The sequence below is a fragment of the Scardinius erythrophthalmus genome, assembly GCF_964197995.2.
Source record: "Scardinius erythrophthalmus genome assembly, chromosome: 9".
Lineage (NCBI taxonomy): Eukaryota > Metazoa > Chordata > Actinopteri > Cypriniformes > Leuciscidae > Scardinius > Scardinius erythrophthalmus.
The window spans coordinates 22,548,999-22,573,691 of record NC_138229.1 but is presented as its reverse complement, the minus strand read 5'-3'; the positions used below and the strand labels follow the sequence as shown (position 1 = coordinate 22,573,691).

At 37.0% G+C, this 24,693-nt stretch overlaps 2 protein-coding genes across 5 annotated transcripts in view; both read right to left on the bottom strand.

Annotated features, from left to right (window-relative positions):
• Nucleotides 1-7,513, bottom strand: part of tgfbr1a (transforming growth factor, beta receptor 1 a) — a 58,926-nt gene extending 51,413 nt beyond the window's left edge. For 2 of the 4 annotated variants that reach the window (XM_081374331.1, XM_081374336.1), the window contains exon 1: nucleotides 7,243-7,383. In XM_081374331.1, the coding sequence (XP_081230457.1) occupies nucleotides 7,243-7,366 (124 nt within the window). In that variant the 5' untranslated portion in view covers nucleotides 7,367-7,383. Of the gene's footprint in view, nucleotides 1-7,242 lie in introns of all 4 variants that reach the window. The other 2 variants (XM_081374334.1, XM_081374332.1) reach the window with 2 other exon arrangements.
• Nucleotides 7,514-9,129: 1,616 nt separating this feature from the next.
• Nucleotides 9,130-24,693, bottom strand: part of col15a1b (collagen, type XV, alpha 1b) — a 62,569-nt gene continuing 47,005 nt past the window's right edge. The window contains exons 10-42 of the mRNA XM_081374318.1: nucleotides 24,202-24,255; nucleotides 23,987-24,073; nucleotides 23,743-23,805; nucleotides 23,495-23,626; nucleotides 21,085-21,138; nucleotides 20,932-20,967; nucleotides 20,400-20,537; nucleotides 19,690-19,752; nucleotides 19,455-19,490; nucleotides 19,279-19,320; nucleotides 19,093-19,155; nucleotides 18,872-18,907; nucleotides 18,580-18,663; nucleotides 18,427-18,492; nucleotides 18,128-18,163; nucleotides 16,326-16,379; nucleotides 16,141-16,230; nucleotides 16,027-16,062; nucleotides 15,877-15,930; nucleotides 15,731-15,787; nucleotides 15,588-15,647; nucleotides 15,421-15,462; nucleotides 14,824-14,848; nucleotides 13,890-13,915; nucleotides 13,469-13,567; nucleotides 13,186-13,330; nucleotides 12,936-13,000; nucleotides 12,706-12,834; nucleotides 12,523-12,624; nucleotides 10,864-10,926; nucleotides 10,575-10,772; nucleotides 10,354-10,469; nucleotides 9,130-10,270 (exon numbers count right to left, since the gene is read on the bottom strand). Of these exons, the coding sequence (XP_081230444.1) occupies nucleotides 10,054-10,270; nucleotides 10,354-10,469; nucleotides 10,575-10,772; nucleotides 10,864-10,926; nucleotides 12,523-12,624; nucleotides 12,706-12,834; nucleotides 12,936-13,000; nucleotides 13,186-13,330; nucleotides 13,469-13,567; nucleotides 13,890-13,915; nucleotides 14,824-14,848; nucleotides 15,421-15,462; nucleotides 15,588-15,647; nucleotides 15,731-15,787; nucleotides 15,877-15,930; nucleotides 16,027-16,062; nucleotides 16,141-16,230; nucleotides 16,326-16,379; nucleotides 18,128-18,163; nucleotides 18,427-18,492; nucleotides 18,580-18,663; nucleotides 18,872-18,907; nucleotides 19,093-19,155; nucleotides 19,279-19,320; nucleotides 19,455-19,490; nucleotides 19,690-19,752; nucleotides 20,400-20,537; nucleotides 20,932-20,967; nucleotides 21,085-21,138; nucleotides 23,495-23,626; nucleotides 23,743-23,805; nucleotides 23,987-24,073; nucleotides 24,202-24,255 (2,568 nt within the window). The 3' untranslated portion in view covers nucleotides 9,130-10,053. The remainder of the gene's footprint in view (nucleotides 10,271-10,353; nucleotides 10,470-10,574; nucleotides 10,773-10,863; nucleotides 10,927-12,522; nucleotides 12,625-12,705; nucleotides 12,835-12,935; nucleotides 13,001-13,185; nucleotides 13,331-13,468; nucleotides 13,568-13,889; nucleotides 13,916-14,823; nucleotides 14,849-15,420; nucleotides 15,463-15,587; nucleotides 15,648-15,730; nucleotides 15,788-15,876; nucleotides 15,931-16,026; nucleotides 16,063-16,140; nucleotides 16,231-16,325; nucleotides 16,380-18,127; nucleotides 18,164-18,426; nucleotides 18,493-18,579; nucleotides 18,664-18,871; nucleotides 18,908-19,092; nucleotides 19,156-19,278; nucleotides 19,321-19,454; nucleotides 19,491-19,689; nucleotides 19,753-20,399; nucleotides 20,538-20,931; nucleotides 20,968-21,084; nucleotides 21,139-23,494; nucleotides 23,627-23,742; nucleotides 23,806-23,986; nucleotides 24,074-24,201; nucleotides 24,256-24,693) is intronic.

Genomic DNA, 24,693 nt, shown 5'->3' with positions numbered 1-24,693 from the left:
ATTAGCTGTTTGGAAGGTTTAAGTGTTGTGTTGGGTCGGGTGTTTATATTATTTAATTTGATCGTTACAAACTTTTTAGTTTGGTCCTGTTGTTGGTATGCCCTGTAGGTGGGGCTTCAGCCTATAAATAGGCTTGCTGGCTGAAAGGAATCCAACCACCAATAAAAACAAACAAGAAGAAGAAGAAGAAGAAGAAGAAGAAGAAGAAGAAGAAGAAATAATAATTCAGTTCTGGGTATGGACTAGGAGAAACCTCATACTGAGCAGTGTTGCGAACTTGGGCCATTTGGTTTAGCTAAAATTAGCACATTGTTGCTGTTTTGTTTTTGTACAGTTTTTATTTATTTTTGTTTTCTCCTGCGCTGTAAATATTTTAGCACCTTCCAATAAAACTTTGAGGATTTTGCATCAACTTTTTGTACAGCATGTCATTTCCCTTTTCCACTCCAACTGGTTTGCCTCACTAGTCACAGACCACAAAAACAAGAAAAAGGAACCTCACATGACAAACACTTATTCTCATACACTACTGTCTGGGATTAGTTGGATTTAAAAAATATATAGGCCTTTACTTTTACTCAGGAGGGATGCGTTAATTGATCAAAAGTTAAAGTAAAGACATTTATAATGTTACAAAATATTTGTATTTCAAATAAACTCCTTTTGGAGCTTTCAAAGAATCCTAAAAAAACTGCCAGATTCCCTAAAATAGCACAGCTGTTTTACAACATCATTCTTATTTAGCAACTTACAAAAAAAATCAGCTGTAGGAATACACTACATTTTAAAATATATTAAAGTAGAAAACAGTTATTTTAATATCACCATATTACTGTATTTTTGATCAAATAAATGCAGTCTTGGTGAAAAGAAAGCACTTGTTTCAAAAACATTAAAAATCTTACTGACCTCAAACTGTTAAACTATAGTGTTTGGGAGTGTTCAATCGCTTTGATGCACGGTCTGGGTTTTCTAAAGTGAGGTATTATTACACAGCTGAAAAACATCTTAAACCAGCCTATGATGGTTTCCTGGTTTAATTTGATCTCCCAGCCTGGACAGGCTGCTCTATTGCCTGGTTTTAGAAGGGTTTCAGACACTTTTCAGCTGGTCAGGCTAGTTTCAGCATGTCTTTTTTTCCAGCAGGGCGTGCAAGTAAAGTTTTTATTATTCAAACTTCCAACTTTGACATATGTTCTGCTAATATTGTGACAGAGATAATAAAAATACTTCAAGGGGCGGAAAAGACACTAAATTGTGTCATGTTGTATCAGAGAACTTAGTCATTCGCACATTCAGCTCGTCTGGAGGAAGGAGTCAGACTTCCTAAGCTGCCAAGTTTGGAGAACATTACGGGGCCAAATCAGTCACCTGCTGTGAGTCACACTCAGAAAGACAGCAGCGCAACGCCACCAACTTAATCCAGATTACTACAACAAACTGACACTCGATCCTTAACCATATGACCAAAACAATGACGAGGGAGATAAACAAAACACTACTTAAAATCTAGAATTTATCCTACCCCAATTCTGGCCCACCGAAGACTATCTTTTCAATCAGTGTAACCTCAGTCTGAAAAGGCATATTTGCTGACTGAATGGAAGAACAATCATTGGCTGTTAATTTGTTGAATGAAAGGCTTTCTGAGAATTCAATTTCAGTTTATTTGCTGTTGTCTGAAGCATGGTACGAGTCAATAACCTGCTCCGTAAACATTCATGTTGACCCTCCGCTGCTATTTCTACATGAGAGAATATGCTCAGGCATGCACGAATCTCACTGTAAACCACAAACCACCTCCGCTCTCTATGGATTTTTCTTAGCAAAGGTCCATATCAGTCCATCAGTGACAGTGTCCATTGAGGTTACTCATTAATCACTGGATTTGATGTTAACTGGGGTGTGTGTTTGGCTCAAGAATTTCTACCCTAGAGGGAGTGTCTTAATTTTATTTGATTTTTTTAAAGGAAATCATGGTCATATTTTACAGAGTAAAGAGGACACAAGTTGAGTTGACTCGGAAATGTTCCATCTAAGAAAAGAGTCTCTGTTGTTATAACATTATAACTGTCCTAACACTGGCGTTTTTCACGCTGCCAGTAATATCACAAACTGCATTGCCATGATCAGTAGATGATTACACAAATTATAAGACATTTTTATTTTAAAATCACATAGTGACATTTTAGCACACATTCCATGATGGACTACATTTGGTCAATACCTGATGAATACCTAATTCACATATGAGTATGGATGGGCATTTTTGTCAATTTTTCATTTCGAGTACTGATAGCTCTCAAAAATGAGTACTCGAGTACTCACTATCAGTCATGGCGATAATGAAAATATTTTTAATTGAGACACTTATGAAAATTATTGCTGACAAATACAAATATGACATGGAATGTCTATCAAAATATGAAAATATGACTAGAAAAAGAACTGCTAGATTTTCAATAACGCAATGTTTTCGTAATAAAAAGTAATAGCTGCATAAAGTGAAGCTGAAGAGTGAATTAACAGGTAAACTGAAGCCCGTTCTATGACACATATGAGATTAATCAGATGTCTTAGATGGACAACATAAACATACCATTACAACTATATCTGCACTAAAAGGATGCAAAATAAAGTGAACTTGAACAAAGTTAGGCCTACATGCTAGCCCTGAAAGTCCCGTTGTGGATGCACTCTTCCCGTAACAATGCGCTGAAATTCAATTACAAAGAATTCACAACATTCTATAGTGTTCTCATTATAATGTTTTGTATATGATAGATTGGCATTGCACATAACTGTATTTTCATCTACTTTATCGAGTGATTCCAGTAATCCCTGACCGTTTTCGAAGCCATGATGTGAAACGATTTTAATTAAAACATAGGCCTATTGTATCGGATCACGCTGAAAGATTATATGTTTGTTCGAGGCATTTTGTTTTGAAAGCGAGGCATAGTGTAATGGAGAGTTCGCAAAAACATTTGTTGAAAGATGAAGCACCCAACTGTAGCCCCTTTTTACACAGAGATCCCGGAAAATACACTGATAATGTGCTGAAATTTGTCCCGGGATCGTTTGATTTTGGTTCATTCACACTGCCAGTGATTTCCTGGAATCTGTGCGTGCGTTCACACACATCCCGTAAAGATCCCATAAAGACACATGAAATCAGGATGTGACGTGAAATGTCTCGACTCTCCACAGCGTCAAAGTTTGCTTATTATCTGCGAGAAACCACACGTGCATTTTTTTTCTGATACGATCATAAACTAGCATCGCATTACGTACCGTTCCACTAAGCTGACGACATCACTACGTCACTGTGATCACTACGACACACCCCTTTTGGCATTGGTCCTGCCTTTTGTTCACACAGGGCGTGCTCCGGGACTGATCCCGGCAATGTTATTAGGTCCCCAGCCAGGGATTTTTCCCTGGATCAATCCCGTGACGTGTTTGTGTTCACACAGAAGACACTGTAGCAATTTTATGGCAATTTTCTGGGATCAATGCTCTGTGTGAAAGGGGTTTATTGGATCTGACAGCGCCTGCATCACAAACCTTAAGTAAATTATTTCATCATGCTTTGTCTGTAAATAACAGTTTTATATGGATAATGTTTTCACAACACTTACTGACGTGCAATAGCGAGTGGGCGTTGATAGTTTCCCAAGCAATGATGTTAGGCAATCAATGAGCCGCCCCTTAAAAATGGATCATTCCTGACAGAGGGTCAGAATGAAGGTTGAAAATAATTGTTTTTATCAGACTGTATAATGAAACTGGTACTGCCAGACACATCTGGTAGTCAAACGGACCATTAGTTTGTGAATGGGGGCCTGGATTCATCTGATGTCTGTGCACTGTTCTGTCCCACACAGGTTTGCTATGGGTGGAATGAGCAGAACCACACAGTAATGCACAGAAAAATGGGTAAAAATAGGGGGAGTGTCAGTGTCCCACTGAACCCTGTTTGCAATGTTAACCCCTGTGAAGTCAAATATGAAGGAATGTGTAAAAATTCAAAAGCTTCAGTCTAAAAAGACTTGTTTTTAATACTGCAAGAAATAATTTACAATAAAGTTAAAACAATCTGCTAGTGGTGTGAGAATAATAGAACTAAGATACATTCTCTGAAAACAAATCTTAATATATTATACAATTTTGCCTCCTTTTTAAAGGATATTCAGATAATTTACAGGGAAAAAAATAAAATATATTTTTAAAAAATGTTATATAAAGAATTTTTTTGTGTGTCTGGATGGCAATATGCATATGAAAAGTATATACTGATGAGACTATGCATAATAAAGATGTGAAAAAGGTGTCATAAGCTCCAACAGTCATTTCTAGGATTTCAGAGTAAAAAATAAAGCTTGTGCATGTACGCATAATCTCCAGCTGGGATTTATAAAGTGTACTATTTTTGTGCAAGTAATGGCATATGTATATTTTTATAAATCTGAAAACATTTTTAAGTATATGCAAAATCTGCCACTTGTGCATATGCATACTTTTAGAATGAAATCTATGCAAAGTTTTATACATGGGGCCCACTGGGTGATTTGATCTGGCCACTGGCCAGCCAAAAGACATTATTGTTTACACATGCTGAGTCTCAGATGCATCTTCTTTGAACACTTGTGATTGGATTTCATTAAGGGGAATTCATGACTTATTACATCAGTGTATATCTGAATGCTTAAACAGATGAAAATAGAAAAAAATATATATATACTCACTGTTGCTCTCAAATATAATTGAGATACAACAGAACAGCAATGTAGTCCCATGTGTTTTGGACTACCTTCGAATGTGGTTTGAGGAATCAATCCCCATCCTTGTAGCTGTTAGAATGCAATCTACCAGAGGAAGATGCAGCTTTCAAAACTAGGTCTCTCACAAAGACAAATCTTTAGAGGTGCATGATGTGGTACAGCATGTACTTTATGCTTTACAATTACACAAGACACAAAAACAAGTAGACAAAAACTTTAGTAGCCTATATTTTAATTTGTATCGTACAGATTAGAAGTCGACCGATTGATTGGTTTTGCCGGGGTTTAGAATGACTCAGGTTAACTATTTCATGTGTGAAAAGCCCTTTGGAGTATTTTGTTGTCATTCAGTAAAAAACTATCAGTTGGTTAATCGTTATCTGCCAGTGCGGTCCAACCTGATCATTATCAGTACTATCAGTCAACCTCTAAAACAGATGTACAGTTCACAAAGGGGAGGCCAAAATATATGGATTTGGCATTTTACAAGTACAAAAGCATACTAAAAATATTAAAAGTTTGGCTGATATTTTCATGTTGTGGTCAATAACTAATAAATGGCCAATATTAAAATTAGCCTATATACTATTTTGTGGAAATTGGTGTTAAATAAAACACTAGCCTAAATACTAAAATCAACCAATTAAAATGCTACAGTTTAGGCAGTACAACATAATGCACAGCACTATTGAAAAATAGATATTCATTCTGAGATTTGTTAAATATTACATTGAATTATGCGTGTTTTTAAAGATGAACTTAAATTCTGAGCATTTACATCCCTATTATTATGCTTCAAATATTGTACACCAATTTCAATAGATCAAGCTCAAATTTTGCCATATATAGGGCCAGGTGATACTACCACGTAAGAAGATCCATTTATTTTCTTTTGACTTTCAATCTGTTTTTACGAATCTGCACAAGAACAAAAAATCGACATGAATGGAAGCAGGTAAAAGACAAACACTCCCTGTAATTTAAAACCACAGTTCACACAACTCCGCAAACACAAACTGAAACTATTTTCCTTCTGATATTTCAGGAAGAAACTGTATTATTAACAATAAATCTTTGTGTCAGAGGAAGCTCAGTGATGGGAGAGGAAGGGAGAGCTGGAGTAAATATAGGACGTTTCCTATCACAGTATGTGAATAGAGGACATCTCAGTTACATGCATGCATCGCACAGGTAACACAAGAACAATTGAACCTTTATGCGTTTTGGGAAGTTTTACATTTACTTTCATAAATGTAAATGTACGTATAATTACAATCTCAACGTCTGAATAAGAAATCAAAACACCATGTTTGACATTATTTGTTAACATTTTTCCTCAATTCTTCTTCTGTTAGGTTAATCCCTATCTTATATCCCTTGTTAATGTTGGATGTAGGAATAAATAATGTTTTATGTTGAATGAATGAAAAACAACAGGTTGAAGTAAAAGGCATTTGTTTGCGTGAAGGAACGAAGCTGCATTTAATGAACAGTCTGAATACAAACTAGCCTCGTCGTGTTATAATACTAAATACACATAAAAAACACACAAAAACATTTGAATGGCGTGTGTTCTACACAAAAGCATTCGTGAAAGGTTTAAAACGTTAAGTGTCATTTGTATCCTCGCGTGTATTGTTGTGGGACACGAGAAAACGCCTCTGAACAAACAAACTGTTGCATCCATTGCAATCAGTCATATTAAATTTACTTAGCCTAACTAAAAATAATGGATGGAAAATATCAGCTGGTATTCTGTGCGCCATCTGTTAAGAATAGCCTATGATATTTTGTAACGTACAGAAATAGTCCGATCTGTTATTACAACTCACGTAAACATGTAAAACAGGGTTTCTGTCGGATCACAATCTCCACATAACTTAGATGCCTAGACATGAAGCATTCGATGTCACTCGTGCGGGTATATCGGTCTAGATATGTCCTAAAACTAAGAAAGAGTCTGGCGTTTTACGATAGAGTTTTTAAATGTCAAATGAAAGAAAAAAATGTCCATCATCACAAAACACATGCGGAACAGGCGTGAAATATAAACAGACTGAAAGTAAACTGCTGTTCATCTCGCTCATGAAAGCAAATCTTATCAACAGTTTCAGATGACTCAACATTTGATCTAGAGGTTGTTATAAATTAACAGGAGCTTTGAAGTATGGTAAATAAATACTGGGTCGCGATATCCAAACCTCGCGCGGTGCTCCGATTGCATGCGCGAGTCACTCCATCTCCCCGTCCGAAAAACGCACACTCTCGCACACTGATGTCACAGCACTGAAAAAAACCCCAATAAACGTTCATGCCAGCGCGGCTTTCTAAGATCTGCGCCATATTTGACACCCCTAGCTAGTAGTATTGACTGTGAAAAAAAGGAAACGCGCGCGGTTAAAACTTGAGAAATGCAGACGAGGGGAAACTAAGAAGTGGTACAGCCCCACGCACTTACCTCGCGCCTCTTGGGTCACCGAGAATACAAGTACAGCCAGCAGCAATGAGCGGCAAAGTAACGTTCCCGCGTCCATCGTGGTATAGATCATTCTTAAGGACTGGTCAGTTTTTTCCTCACACATTCAAGTAGTCGAGTCTCTGCTTCGAGAAAGGGAGCGCTCTGATTGGTCAGCACGGAGAAATATGCTCCGCCCACATTGATCACTCGTCGTTACCCTGCCTCAGTTTAGCCGGGGAGTTCAGCTGTATCTCAAAACTACTGCGAATCTGACCTGTATGTGAATGTTGTTACTTAAGTACTTAAGTCAATAAGTATACTTAAATACTTAAGTCAATCTAACCGTAATCAGATACTCATGTCATTTTTCTTTCTTTCTCTCTCTCTTTTTAACATAAAAATAAGATAACACACTGAAAAAACATCTTTTAGCAGCATAAGATGGTTTGCTGGCCTTAGCTAAACCAGCTAAGGCCAGCAAACCATCTTATGCTGCTGAATAATATAACACTGTTTAAACACTGTAAATGCACCTTTTTGTGATACTTATGCTGCTTCGGATGCATCTTTGGTGGAGCAGTGTAAAGACATAAGAAAGAGAAAGATTTTTAATCATTATTGTGAACGAGATGAGGCTGTATGTGGCCAGAAATGACATAACTATGTCCTGAGAGTGAAACAAGCCAGGGCAGACAGACAGCCTGAAGGCAGAGATTGAAGAGCAGCTATTATCTGTGGTTAGTGCTCTATAGCAAACCCCTCTTTCCTGTTGGTAGAACTGAACCATTTGAATCAGGCTGACAGAGCATTTCTATTTGTCTGACTGCTCAGTAAACTAGTCTCTTTGGCGGACATACAAAACAGGCAATAACATGATGGAATGCAATAGAATGAGGCCAATGATGATTGGTTATTAAGACTAAGCTAAAACATTTTAGATACATTATAGAGAAAACTTGGCATCAGCAAGGTTCAGCTTTGCAAAGAGTAACTAAAATATTATGTGTGCCAAGCTTAGCGCAAAATCACATTAAAGTCATATTATACACATACAATGAATCAAACTATGTGCTTTTTTGATGATCACTTCCTGCTTTATGTGTCTCCACTCTGCCCCCTTGTGACCTGATATACATTACTGTTCAAAAGTTTGGGGTCAGTAATATTTTTCTAAAAGTCCAACTGAAATCAAAATTGACACTATTTACTTTGTTAGCGCATATTACTAGTCTTGTGGTGAACAATTAATCCGTGCAAGTTAAAACACAGAAAAAATTGTTTGCCGTCGTAATCTTTAATCAAAGTCTAAAAAGTTACTTCCGGTCTGGAATGGCGTCCCTTCTCTGATGACGTAGGTTTGAGGACTTGGGTTGGGAAACGCTTAACCACTCCCCTCAAATCGTTAGTCTGTAATGAGCGAGAGATGGAGAGGAGGAGCGCTAGAGTAAAACCCTGCCCTCTGTTCAATATTCCGTTTCACTGGGAAATACGTCACAGCACTGGAGAAAAGTCGTTTGCAACTTCCGGTTCACGCGGACTTTAAAATAAATGAATACTTTTATTCATCAAAGATGCATTAATTGATCAAACGTGGCAGTAGAAAAAATTATATTTCTGTCAAAAAAATGAACTTTTTATTCACCAAAGAATCCTGAAGAAATGCATGTTTCCACTTATAAAATATTCAGCATATTAGAATGATCAGATGTGACACGGAGACAGGAGTAATGATTCTGAAAATTTCAGACCCCAAACATTTGAACGGGAGCGTACATAGTCACATTTGCCCTTGACGAGACATCAGATACATCAAATCTTTATTTTCCTCGTACAATGTCTGTGTATTGTTTCTAAACCTTCCACAACTTAGAGAAACAACAGACATACTTATAAAACAAAACATTTATTCACTCAGCACCATTGAAATATGAAAAAAGAAAGGGGGAGGGTTCTCTCTATGATTGTTTCATACTCAAATCTGACTTCTAGAAGATAAACAATGCCATTTCTTTCTAGTTTGTCTTTCTAAATATGTCACAGAAAGTTTAAACACAGTGAAGACTTATAACGTGGTTGAGGCCACTGTCAACTTTTGAAATGAATGCCTGTTTAAGTATGTACTTGGCACTGGGTTTTAGTTTTATGCGCTTTTACATTATAAATTAGACATTGCCATTAAATACTAGTTTAGATGCAAGTTCACAGAAAGTAGCTTCATGGGTGTGAAAAAACCCTCTAAACAAAAAAAACAAAAAAAACAAAGAAATTATTATTAGAAATTATTATTACAGTGCATTTAAACAACTTCCAAAACTCCGTGGTTTGATTATATCCAAACAACTGATATCTAAATATTGGTATTTTATCTGATTAAAAGAAATTAACTTGTGTGTATCTATGTTTATGGTTTTAAATTTGTAGTTAATATTACACGCAAAAAACTCTGTATTAGTAATTGTAAGGGAGGGACTAAGACCATCTGAGAAGACACACAGTAATGCAGTGAATTGAAACAATGGATCTACACTTGCTCGATGTCTGGCTGAGGTATTCTTTGGTATTCTAATAGTTGAATAAATGTCGTGGGTAGTCGATTGAACAATTTCAGCGGGTGATTTATACATATTTACATCATGCTCAGAGAAGTACTGAAACATGATTGCAGTGCCATTTTCCCTGGCTTGTCACTTCTCACAGGAACTCTCTCCCTAAAAATAACAAAGAGTAGATTGGATATTTCCCCTAGCAGGATATTTCCAGCTACTGCTGCTCCCTACATCTGCATTACTTTACTTTAAAATGGTCAGCTTTCTAGTTCCTTCCAGGGTCCTGGATGTAACTGTTCTCAATGCAAAGCACAATGAAGTGGTTTGAGCAGCTACGCGTGTGCTGCCCGAGCAATCTGCCGGTCTGCAGAAGAGATGCCTGTCCGGTCACCGCCATGTCACCCGTCCGCCATGCCTCACAGTAGTTAGTTGTCATTCGGATGCCAACCGTACTCGAGCCGTGCCACACCAGTTTCTGAGGCCTTGAGTCATAGTAACATATACAATTATTCAAACTTTTATTTTCCTTTAGAATAAAAAAATTCTAAAGGAAAAAGCTGTTTACCAAGCCCGATCTGTCATGACACTTCGTCCATCGAAGGAGTAAATCGGAGTAAGTGGATCAAAAACAGCCCCGTTGCCGGAGAACATAGCCATCCAGCTGCCGAATAGCACTTCTCCCTAGAGAGGATGCACAAGAAGCTTAATTTAGACAGGCTAAACTTAGGCAAACTACATATAATGAGAACACATTGATCAAAAAATACTTTAAAATATTGATCATACTTTGAGGTTCACCACTGGCAAGTTGAAGCGGTCCCCTTTCTTGACGATGGTGGAGAGGTCTTGTAGGTGAGAGGAGAGGAAAGCTCTGTAAGTTGATGTCAGGCCCATGGCACGGGCTTGCTGGTAACACTGATAATCTGCCCCTCGGATTCCGTGCATGTCTCCTGAAAATGGGGCATTGAGTGCCACCAGGTGCAACTGAGAAGTTCAAAGGTCAGAGGTCATGTCAAAGTGCACACCATTTCACATCAAACATTAAAACATGCAACAAGGTTTAAGCAATCCTTACCGCAGGCATCGAGTGTGCAGTGTGTGGAAGAACATTGTAGTCTGGCAGGAAGCTCTTTAACTCCTGCAAATAACGTTAGATGTTCACATCAGACACTAAGGTACAGTATATACCATCATTACTGAAATGAACATTTGATTCCAGAATATTTTAACATTTCTCTAGATCTTATAAATGGTAGTAGACAAACAATGATCCGAAGGCCATACTAGGGGATATATTGGTAGCCTACCATATCGGTTTTCGTCGGATGTTAGGTATTTTATTATTTAACTATACGATATTTGATATTTAATTTTTCAGCCTTTAATTTCCCCTATTTTTTACATAATAGTCTCTTATATTGAACATTGCTGAATGTAATCTTTAGCATATCTCAAATAGTGGTAACTAAAATTAAAAACTATTAAAATAGCTTTTGGTAACTGAAAAAAAGTTAAAATAAAAATACAATATAAACATTACACGAAAAACGTAAACAAACTAAAATGTAAATAAAAAATTAGAGCTAAATAGAAATATTTTTTAAATAATAATAAATAATAATAATAAAAAAAATCACATGACAAAGATCACTAAAACTTAAAGTAAAATTGAAATAACTAAAAATATAATTCAATTAAAAATATTAATAAATACTATAGTACTATAGCATATAGATACTGAAATAACACTGATCTCAAAATGAATATCCATCTTTCAAACTACATTATAATATTGTGATGCCTAAATTCACTTGTAACAATTTAAAATCATTGATTGTAATCTAGAAAAAACAGCATAGAATTTTTTCAGAAAAAATATCAGTTTATTAGAATCGCACACAATTTTAATATCTACAGTGCTATGCATACGTTTAGACACCCATGCTAAAGTTGACTAAAAAGAGGAATAAAAAATCATCTTTTGGAAACTGAACTTAATGCCTTAATTTAAAAAATTAGGAAAAATCCAACCTTTAAGGATACCAATTTTCTTTGTGAATGAATAATGTATCGTAAATAAATAAATGTTCTTCCTTAAAATACAGGGTGCATAAGTTTGGACACCCCTATGTTAAATTCCAATAGAGGCAGGCAGATTTTTATTTTTAAGTATTTAAAAAAAAATTTTTTTTAGGATACTATGCATCCTGATAAAGTTCCCTTGGCCTTTGGAATTAAAATAGCCCCACATCATCACATAGCCTTCACCATACCTAGAGTTTGGCATGGGGTACTTTCCATAAGATCATCTCTCAATGCAAATGCAGCTATTAGGCTAACTGAAATAAAACCATGCCAATCTCTAGGTATGGTGAAGGCTATGTGATGATGTGGGGCTATTTTAATTTCAAAGGCCAAGGGAACTTTATCAGGATGCATAGTATCCTAAAAAAAATTTTTTTTTAAATACTTAAAAATAAAAATCTGCCTGCCTCTATGGGAATTTACCATAGGGGTGTCCAAACTTATGCACCCTGTATTTTAAGGAAGAACATTTATTTATTTACGATACATTATTCATTCACAAAGAAAATTGGTGTACCTAAAGGTTGGATTTTTCCTAATTTTTTTAATTAAGGCATTATTCCTCTTTTTAGTCAACATTAGTATGGGTGTCTAAACTTATGCATAGCACTGTATGCATCTCTAGACTACTGCATATGTATGACGTCACCTGGCTGTGAAGTCTGGGTACACTGCGGTCGCTGGGTCTGCTCAGGCCTTGTGACAAAGCAGATGAGGAACTGTCTTGGGGAACTGGGATAAGCTCTCCTAGCTAAAAACACAGTTACACATCACAAAACATTAGAATAAGAAGACAAGACATCTTACTCTATTTATGTTTGTTTAGAAATACCTCAACTTTCTTCCAGCCTCCTTGTACCCTGATGTACAGTTCACTCTTGTCTATAACAAATCCCAGTGTCCCTTCTGCAGCTTGACTGGTCTCTCTTATCATGGTCTGAATGTTTTTGTATGTGCTCACCTGGAAAGGCAAAGTAAGCAGTCTCAATAAAAAAAACAAGGCACATTTAATTCTTTATGAGCTTGCTCCCCTACAACTGAGTTCTGTGCCATCTGACTTACAGGGTTTCCATGGCCAGAAGCGCCGGGCGGCCCTGGAGGACCTGGAGGTCCAGGGAGACTCGCAGCTGAGAAAGAAAGTAAAGCAGAAGTTTGATGCCTGAGTAAGTTGTTGATAAAAAGTTCTTTGCCTCGATAAAGTCACTCAAAATAACTTTGGAGAGAAATCTGTTTAAGAATGCACACTATCTAATCGTCTAAAAAGTTTAGGAAAGTTCACTATTTGAAGTCATGATAGAGTATTTGTTGTCACCTGAGCCATATGCCGATGGGGTACCTGGTGGCCCAGGTGGTCCTGGTGGCCCTTGTGGTCCTGAACTTCCATAACCAGGCAGTCCTGGCAGGCCTGGGGCACCAGTGTCCCCAGGAGGGCCAACAATAGAGTCCCCTTTAGGTCCCTGAAATGCAAAAACGCGTGTCATTTTAGGGCTTAATCTTTATCTTATTAAAAAAAGGACAGACTTAGTTTATGTTTTTGTTTCAATTAGAGACGTAGTTGAATAGTGAGATTTATTTTTTAGTTATTGTAAACTTACCACAAGGCCTGCTCTTCCAGGGATCCCTGGAGGGCCAGGCAAACCTGGATCCCCTTTCTCTCCTTTTTGTCCTTTGTAGCCATTCTCACCTTTAGTACCCTTAGAGACACATACTCAAAATCATACATAATCATACATACTCAAAAAAACAAAAACAAAAAACCCCAATGATGGCAATCGTATTAAGATATTAAAACATATTAAATGTTATATATTTTATATTTTTTTATTCAGAATTTTACCGCGACGCTCTTGAGGCCCCTTGGGCATCCCTGGACCCCAGTTTAAAAACTCCTGACCTACCTTACACATTTTGTGTGCAAAATTTTGCCCATGTTAAGTATTTAGTGTGCTTCTATATGCAAATGCTAAAAAACATATTTTTAATTTTTCATATGTGAGATATTGAACAAGTACTTACCACATAATCCTGAGGAAACATAGGCCCTGTGAAGAAAGAAAACATAAAGATCAATTCAACAGATAGAGTTGACTACTATATAAAGAAGTCAAAAATGGTTGATGTCTAGTCAAAAAGTGTTAATGTCTAGTCATTGGACTGTCTGCCAATTAATGTGTGCTATACAGAGTGGCTTATGTGAGCAGAGCGAGGAGCGCCTTTCTGAAGACTGCACTCCGCTCACTTGGTACGCTCAGGGCCACTCGCTCAATGCAGAATTCCCTTTGTGATATGCTGGTTCAAGAACCTGTGAAATAGTCAATAGGTCTAAGCAGGTTATGGAGTTAAAAAATATTGATTTAATGAAGTTGTGAACCTTATACATAAATGCAGACTAAACATCCAAGTTAAGAGCGAAGAAGGAGAAGACACTGAAAGGGAGTGTGGAGAAACTGAGATAGCAAAGATTTATTTAAGATATTTTTCGTTCTTTGCTTAGGGGTAAAAAGAAGTTTGATATACCTTTGCACTGGTATACCATTAGTGAACTGCTAAGAGTTTAGGTGAACATGTACAGTAAATATTTGCTGTGTGCTTTCCACTCAATAACAAAACAAACAGAAATGACAGCAGTGAGAAAACAGCAGTAAAGAAAGCATCTGATCATGTGGATGTCAATGTGGATTATGTACAATCTCTACAGTTCGGCACCCCAGTCAAATCACGTCACGTATAGTTATACCACTTTATACAATATTTTGCTTTAAAGCTGCAAATATCATAACTGCTATCTATAGGCCTACTATCTGCTGTAAATGAGACATTTATTCAAGAAATTCATTACAAACAGAGAAATTTAGATATTTAACCTTTTAACCTCAAAAGTTATTTATTCATTAACTATTAAAAACAAATTGTTGAAAAGGCTGCTACATATAAGATCTGCTACACATACCTTGTTGTGAATTGTTGTTGTTGACCTATAAAACAAACATTTTTTGTATAAAATTAGACAATTTTGGACAGAATAGAAATGATTATGGAAATATTGTCTGATATGAAATAATAAAATGAATATGAACCCATGCCAGCTAATGTCAGCATATTCAGGAGTGAACAGTTTTGTTAGTGTGACATTTTAAAATGTACACAGCACACCAGATCCTACAATACCATGGAATCACTGCTGAGCCCAACAAATGTTAGAGCTCATGCAACATGCTTTGGTGAGCTTAGGAGAGCACATCAGATGAGATGAGATGAGACGAGATACTGGGTTAAAGGACCATAGAGAGACACTCCTGAATTTGTAAATGACAGCATAAGGCAGGCATAATTCAGTTGACAAAAAAAAAAAAAAAAAAAAATTGACTTTGAATAAAATAAAATCTGTTTTGTAAATTAAGCCTGTTCTATACTGTTTTGAAGGCCCATGCACCTTAGAGAGCAAAGTAGCCAGGGCTAGTGTATTAGGGGGAGGAGCCGAGCCAGAATGACATGCGCCACACCCAAAGCCAAACCACCGATTGGAGAATTTCACTCATTAACTTACTGTTTTTTTGCAGTGTGGTCTAGGAGGAACTGGGAAAACTGTCTTCAAGATTCAGAGCATAATTATTTCATAACTTTTGTGAAAATTGCACATTTTAGGATAAACCACACTGTGGTGCTCAATTTAATTTCGATATGCTGCAAATCTGCTAAGAGAATCAAACTTACTCCATTGAGGCCAATCACTCGTCCTGGTGGCCCTGGAGATCCAGGTGGACCAGGTGGACCCTTGAATACAGGTAAGTTGTTATAAATAATTAGATAAAAAAAATTAAAACATAATGGAAGCAACAACAAAAAAAGTAACTTACAGGGGGACCACTAGCATCTCCCTTGTCCCCTTTCCTTCCAACTACTCCAGGCCGACCCTAAAATAAATTTTGTTGGGAGTGAGTAGAAATAAGCATTTATGAAATGTAAAACTATAAATAAAAAGATAAAAATTAATAAAACTAACTGGTCGACCAGGGATTCCATATCCTCCTTTTAGTCCCGTTGGTCCAATCGGCCCCTAAAGATCGTAAAAAAAACACATATATATTCTTAGTAGTATATATATATACATTTATATGAATGCTTTTAGTTTGGTGTGAGAGACGCATCTCACCATAATCCCAGGCTGTCCAGCGGGACCGATATCTCCCTGCAAAGTACAACGACATCAATGTCAGACCATTGAGGAACAACAAAATGATCAAGGACAAAAGTAAATAGTTTCAACCTTGATTCCTTTCGGTCCTCTGGGTCCTCTCATGCCTGTTATTAGTGAGCCATCAGCAGCTATAGACATGCCTGGCTCCCCCTTTTCTCCCTTTCAGACAATACAATAATTTGATGGTAGTTTAATTGAGTTTGTGCTTCATTATGGTACAGCAGGTTACTTCTAATCATATTTTAAACCCATACCTTCAGTCCTAGAGGTCCAGGAAACCCAATTTCACCTTTTGGTCCCCTTGGGCCCTGAGCATGACAACATTCATGCAAGTTATTTCCACCAGTATAATGTTTTATTTAAAAGTTTATAACCCCAAAAACCAGAGTAAGCACATAATTTTGATTACCACAAAAAATTATTTAGACATGATTCTGTAAAAGCAGCAACAAATTTAGATTATAGTGAGGAACTATAAATGATATGCATTATAACAATTTTAGTGAGTTTTCATTACCATTACAACGTAACACTGTAAACCCTTAAAAATGAAGATTTAAACAGATTTAAAACTCAAATAATACAGATGTCACGATCCCGGTTCTGGGTCTTTTGTTTTGTATGGACATTTATTTTGAAATGTATACTCTGTTCTCATGGTTTCTGTACTCCCTACCAGTGTTTGGTTTCAGTTTCTCTTTGTTTACTTATTAGTTTCTATAGTTACCATCATTAGTTACACCTGTCTTTAATTATCACTGATTTTGCCTTTTGCTATTAAAGTCATGTATGCTTCTCTCTCAGCACATGTAACAACAGAATGCATACTTTATACATAAGTCTGAACAGAAGATTTGATATAAAAGTCATTTTATAATTACTTTTTTTGCTTTTTAATAGTCCAGAAACGGTCCCCATTTACTTTCATTGTAAGTGCCTCTATGTAACCTTGATTTCTTTTTTTTCTTTTTTTTCTTTTTTTTTTAAATGGTACTTCTATTGAAACCAGAATCTTCCTTTAGTAGTGGTTTGTGCCACACAATTTTAAGGTGAGAAAAATGTCACAAACACCAAATTATGACCATTTTAGGAAACTGGGGTAAACTGGCAAAATCAAACACAGATAGATCTTATGATAAGACTGAAACTGGTAAATACATGCACTATGATGAAGGATCAATCCATCTCAAGTAAAGTTGGTTGCTTGACCATTTTTTTGATGATTATACAACTTTCTGTACTGCAACCCCCCCATGTTTTTATTTTGTTTTTAATTTTACTTGGTTTAATCACAGCATCTGTATTTAAAATAAAATAATGGTCAAGCAAACTCCATTGGACTCCATTGAGATGGATTAACCCATGGGATCTGTTGCCCTAGGGTGTTCACATTTGGCAGGTTTGGTTCAGTTAAAACTCTGGTCAGTTAGCGCGGAAGTGTGAACGCTGCCATCCGAAATTTGGTGTGCACCAAAAATGCGTACCCACTGAAAAGATGGGTCTCGGTCCGCTTACAAACAAACTCTGGTGCAGTTCTGAAATACTGAAATATGAGTGCAACACGGACCAAAGACATCTAAACGAACCAAAAACAGGATGTGATGTCACAAGATGTGAACCTAAAAAGGGCAGAATGCTCAAGCATTCTATTGCCCATTACAGTTCGGTACAGGCGCCGGAACCACGTTTTCTTGCAGCAGATCTTTGTTTGTGTGTAAAGAATAAATTCCTGCCGCTGTTTTGACTCCTTTAGAAATTTTCTAAGCTCTTTGTAAGTTCTCAGCTGAATACCATCATGTTTGAACATACAAAGAGTGCATTTAGCCCTGCACACAGCATTTGTTTTGGATGTTGGTAAGTTCCATCGCAAAATATATGTCACAAAAGTGTGAACACTAAGCAAACCAGGACTAAATGTATAATTTTCTTTTTTGGTCTGGAACAAAAGAACCAAGAGAACTGAACTACAAGTGTGAACACACCCTTAGTTGCATCCTTTAATCGCCACAGTATATCATCTTGAAATAGTATAAAGAAAGATGAAGGACATTCTTACAGGGAATCCTGCTCTGCCAGGCAAGCCTTCAGGGCCCTGCAACATGCACCCCACACACAGACACAAGCGAAAAAACATTAGCAAGTATGTGATACATGATCAAAGAACAAACCCATTCCAGATCATGTGGACACGCCAAGCATTTAGCAATGTTGTGCCATCAGGCGCAGGAACTGTGATTGCTCCTAGACACGCTTCTTGCAAATTATAGTTTAAAAACAGACGTTTGTACTATCCATGTTAAACATGCTGCATCTTAAAAAGCATTTGAGGGGATAACAGTGAGCTGCTTTACGTACCATAGGGCCTGGCGGTCCTTGGATCTTAGTGAGGTTTAATTTGGCTGCTGTATCATTAAAAAGGAGCTAGAGGGGGGGAACATCATTATCTTTTTAGGAACTCAGACATAATATTGTAGCAAAGCAGCTAATCACACTTCATACAGTACTTACATCCTGGAAGTTAATGATTGGTCCAGGAGGGCCAGGGGGGCCAGGAGGCCCTGTGATGCTCAGGCCATCATGACCTTGCTCACCCTGAGTAACAATTAATACAGCAAATTACAAAATATACTACACACAAACTGAATTTCTTCTAAGACTGCAAAAATCCCACAGTGTGCATTCGGCTTTGGGTGAATATCATCATGTATTATTCAATATCTGGAGTGAATAATGTGGGCCAAAGGTCACATCATCATGTCACATAACTGCTCAAAATATTCTCAGATAAACAATTTAATACCTTCTCTCCTGGACTGCCTTTGTCTCCCTTTGGCCCCTGTTTACAGCAAGGTAGCAAAAACAACAGCAAAAAACATTACACGTTATATTGTGCCAGTGCCACAGCTACTACAATAATTTGTATCATTTGCTCGCTATGTATAAACTAACCAATCACTTATCACTGCTACAAAACTTATTTAGTACATTATTATATGATTTTGCAAGAAACAGAGAACTGACCCTGGCTCCCGGTAAACCAGCTAATCCGGGTTTTCCATCAGGTCCAGGGGACCCAGGTTCACCCTGGATAGAGAAGAGACAGGGGTCAGGAAACACACTCATGAAATTGTGAAATGAATCAAACTCATTTGACTTTGAGGTATTTATAGTGTTTATATGTAGTGACTATAGTGGAGTCTGACAGACCTTTACGGACAAACCGGGGGCTCCGTCAGCTCCAGGAAGTCCCTACAGGGAGAACACAGAGCATGTATATTAATATATATATATATATATATATATATATATATATATATATATATATATATATATATATATATATATATAAAATGCATATATAATATTTCTAAAGATAAAAATACCTGAGATCCTGGTGGGCCAGGAAGACCAGGAGGCCCCTTAAATTGTAGGAGATGAGAGGAGAAAAAAGGAGAAATATGAGGAAAAAAAACTCAGAATAGGTCCATTCAACAAATAGCTTTTGAGTGAACAAGGAAAATGTGGCATGCAATGATGCATCCAAGGTTGATGAAAGACCCTGATATGTGAATAGCATTTGAGAAGGACATAATAGTTGCAATGGTTTTGTACACTCACTTGATAGTCTTTTGAAATTCCGGCTCCGAGAAACAATCCGCTTTCCCCAGAACCCTCCAAATCCTGTCAGAGTAAAACACCACCTATCCTTAGACTGACTATAAAAGCCAGGCCAACTCAAAAGCCTCAAAATTAATAATTAAGAGTTTGAATTGACTAAATGGTGCTCTGGCCGTGAAAAGTGATGTTTGAAGAATTTCAACCTCAAAGAACTGCTATTATGTCAAAAGCAAAACAGCTCTCTTTTAAGGGATTCATTCACATTTTTAACAAAAATTTAAAAAATGAAGGAAAAACTGGACCAGATGTGATCCTTGAATTATCCTGTTCATGTCACGTGAATGTAGCTATTGAAAGCTTTTTTGCTTTGGACTCTCTTCATCAAAAAAGGCCTTCGACATGAAGTTTGTTTTCCACTAAATCATGCACTGAGTATATAACCACTGAGGCTAAGTCTGACCAGTTTTTATGTATAAAAGAAACATTTGAAGATGATTATCTCTGTACTCTTATCACAATAATGAATATGAATGAATATCAAAGTATTTCAGCAGGATCATTTCAAAACAGTAGTCTGTTGTTGACTGTAATATCCTGCATTTAGAATTTGAAATTCCAAAAAGGTGGTTAATCACAAATCTGCCTCTAAAATACCAAAAAGGACTTCTGGGATATCTTTTGTTAAATTAATTGCTAGTAGATTTTCATACCTTCAAAGTGCCCACCATTAAATTGTTGCTCGAGGGCCCTGGTGGGCCAGGAGGGCCAGGTGGTCCAGGTACACCCCTCGGCCCCATATGTCCATTAGGGCCAGGTGGACCTCTCAGGCCAGAGTCACCCTTTTCACCCTTTAGGAAAAGTAGGAATGAAACAAACAATACAATGAGAAATAAAATTGATCATAATGGTTGTTTCAATTTTATGCAGCTTTAAGGTGCAGTCACATTTTGGCAAAATTTCACAAGGAAAAAAAGGTCCATTGTCTATAGTCAATAGTGTAGCAATGTATGAAGCACAGCTCACACAGAAGTCCCTTTTAAACCAAACAGCTTTCTGTTGATCAACGCAGCGAACCTGCATGACCGACTTGAACCTTTCTGCATGGGGAAATCTTTCGCCCTCATGCGGAATTCCCAATCACGTGGATTCCGAATAAAATGACTGGATTTCATCCGTGAAACATTGCCTGAACAGCGGTAAATACCTTTATGAATCATATATTGTATATCATAAACATTATACCTTAAGTCCAGGGGGCCCTCTTATTCCTTGTTCACCCTATGAAAGAAAGTCATGAAGTGTAGAGTTCAAACTGGAACTTTTCTGAAGGATTTTATTTTCAGTTTTATATGACATTGAGTGAGTTCTTTCATCAAGATTGGGTCATTTTCATACCTTTGCTCCTTTCAGACCCTGTTGTCCATTTAAGCCCCTCTGACCAGGAACACCCTTTAAAGGTGAAACAGATCAAAACGCCAGCTTATGACATGACTTAACATCAATAAAACATTATAAAAGTCAGTATCTATACATGGGGTGTCCAGTCCTGCTCCTGGAGGGCCAGTGTCCTGCAAAGTTTAGCTCTAACCCCAATTAAACTCACCTGAACCACCTAATCACGATCTCATAAGGCATACCGGAAACTTTCAGGCAGGTGTGTTGAGGCAAGAACAACTCTGCAGGACAGTGGCTTTCCAGGACCGTCTTTGACACCCCTGGGGTCCGTTTTTCGTACTCGATTTCGTATTCGCATTAATAAAGTTTCTTAAGAGTCAAGAGCATTTACATGAAATTACGGACCTGTTGCTATGACAGCAACTCTAGGATGAGCTTCGAAGAACCTAATAATCCTGGATCATATCAAATCATCAACAGTAAAATCCAGATAACTGAGTAATCCACGTACGAAGAACGGACCCCTGGTCAATACAGATACACTGCATTCATTTTTTTTTTGCAGCAAGTACGAATTAAATATAGTATACATTTTTTGTTGAATACAAGTATTCATTACTTCAATGAGCTCATTGTTTCTGCCTTTAATTATTTCATTGTTTAAAGGCCCGTTCACACCAAGCACGATAACTATAAGGATAACGATAAAGATAACTATATGCGTCCACACCAACGAACGATAACGGTCTTTTTATTCTAAGCACGCGCGCGCGCGCGCCCCATTTTAAATGCGCGAGACCTTTAAATTAGAATGGATTCTGATTGACTGTCAGTGTTTTATCGTTTGACAGCTGAAAAAAAATCGTTCTGAAAGTGATCCCAACGATATCGTTCCTCATATCTTTATCGTTATAGTTGTGGTGTGAACTCTGTTATTCTTTAATATGGAGAACGATTTTTAGAATTATATCTTTATCGTTATCTTTATAGTTATCGTCCTTGGTGTGAACGGGCCTTAAATTAATACATTTTTAAGTAACTGTGTATCTAACATTTCTGAAATATATAACTTAGACAGTTACCTCTGATAACAGATCACTCTAAATTGTAATGTGGACTCAAGCATTTTCTGTAAAGCTGCTTTGAAACAATGTGTATTGTGAGAAGCGCTATACAAATAAATGTGATTTGAATTGAATTGTGTCTTCATATGACAAATATGATTATGTTGTTTCAACATAATGTTTTAAGTTGCCATTGCTGTTAGTACAAGCAGACAGTTCAAAATTAAAAAGACAGATTTTCTCCAACATTCAGAAAAAGGCAGCACAGTTTCAAGCTGTCCTGAAATGCAACCTTGCATGGACCACATAAACTAAAACCCCTGAAAAATACATCTGACAACTTCTAGAACATCTAACAGCTATAAGCTTGTCTCCGCCACAGAATAAAAAATAAAACAGATAATTGTGACATTTATATATTATATATCTCACAATTACGACTTTTTTCTATAAACTCACAATTGTGAGGAAAAAAGTTGCAATTACCTTTATTAATTGTGATTATTTTATCACAATTATTAATTTTTTCCTCGCAATTTTGAGTTTATATCTCACAATTATAACTTAGAAAAAATCTCAGAATTGTGAGATAGAAACTCGCAATTGCAAGAAAAAATTTCACCACTGTGAGATAAAAAGTCGCAATTACCTTTTTTAATTGCAATTTTAGATTTAGTTTATATCTCACAATTCAAACCACAATTCTGTGAAAAAAAATCAAATTTGCAAGTTAGATAATCGGAATTGCAAAAAAAAATTGAAGATATAAAAAGGTTAACGTGTGACGGAAAGCCATGGTGAGTTTTTGCCTGCGTAACGGAGAAAATACATGCATAAATACAACACTGTAACCTAATCCAAATCTCAGATTGCATTTAGGCAAATGAGGAAAAGCAGAAATTGTTGGAGAGAAAATGCTGCCTTTTCCAACCTACTAGTTCAGTGACCTGAACGAACCAGGGCACTGCCTGTCCTTTACCAAAACCCGAGCCAAACCCTGAGTCAAACCCAGAGTCAGTGCCAGACCCACTAAACCAGTCCTCAAACTGCTGGGTTATCGAGAGAAGGAAAGAAGACAACATGAATCAGCTAAGGACTGTGGTTCAACCATCATTAAGCAACTCTAGGTCTTGATAAGTGCTTGATGGGGAATGAATCATTTATCTGCTGGCCTGAATTACTTATTTTACGTAGCTTCATTTTAAGTTGTCTGATAGACATCAGAGGTAACTTGAGATGACAGGCACAACATAAGTACGTAGATGGGATATGAACGACGCTTCTAACAAAATGTAAACTGAGATTTTCTTCAGCAGCTGATTTAAACGAAGAGAGAAAATACTCACAGGAAGTCCAGGTTGCCCATCTCTGCCATCCTTGCCAGGGGCACCTGGAGGTCCAGGGAGCAAACCCCCAAAGCGGCTGTTGGGACCAGGTGGGCCAGGTTTCCCAGGAGGGCCTGGAGGCCCAGGTGGACCCTAGAATACGAAATGATCATATATAGAGATGGATAAACATTGACAATCCTTACTGTTAATTGCCATTAAATACATTATGTAACAATGTCTTCAAAACATGGTCAGATTTTACTCACTCTAAGACGTTCGGAATCAATGTCAACATCTCCAAATCCAGAGCCGAGAGCATCGAATCCATACTGTCAGTAAAAATTTAGATGCATTTTAATAAACAAGAATCACAGTATGTGCACAGAATTATGTACATCAGATTTAAAGTAGCCAAAGATGTTGTTCTGAAATATGCATGCTTTAGCAACAAATTCAGTTATTCCCCCAATATGAAGAAATACCACCACACATTTTGTTCTATGTACTCACTGAAACTTTAATTGGGTTGGATGGCCCTGGTTGTCCGGGAGGCCCTGGTGGACCAGGCAATCCAGGTCGACCCATCCCAGGATCACCCTAAAAAAGATAGAAATACAGGATTTTATTTTTCAAGTTAAGAAACTCAACAGGGCATAGCAGGAAGTGCTTTCTACATTTTGGATAATCCCATGTTTGGGAGGCAACTCAACTGCATTATCCCTCACCTTTTCTCCTTTAACTCCAGATTCTCCAGGTAATCCTGGAAGTCCTGGTGGTCCCTGTATTAAGATCAGCGAAAACAGATGTAAACATGAATCCATAAAACTTCACATTGCATTCCATCCACCTTATTTTTCAACGTGGAAATAGTTCTTGTGAATGTATAAGACTTCTTATTCATTTTTATTTTCTTTTTTATTAAAAGGAACAAATACTGTCAGCACTATATATAAATATTGCAAATATCCACATAAAGAGACTTCTGATTTATTAGCCATTAACTAAAGACTAATAAAGTGCAGTAAAGCATTACAAAACAGCGTGTTTATGATTACGATAATAAATGAAAATAATATGATAATAAAAAACAGTCAGCAACATCAAGCAGCTGACACCGGAAGCACATTCAAGTTAAAAAATAAATTCTCTCTTTAATTCTCGCTCTTTTTTTTTTTTAGATTAAAACTCTGCGAATTAGTAAATATTTATGCAAACAA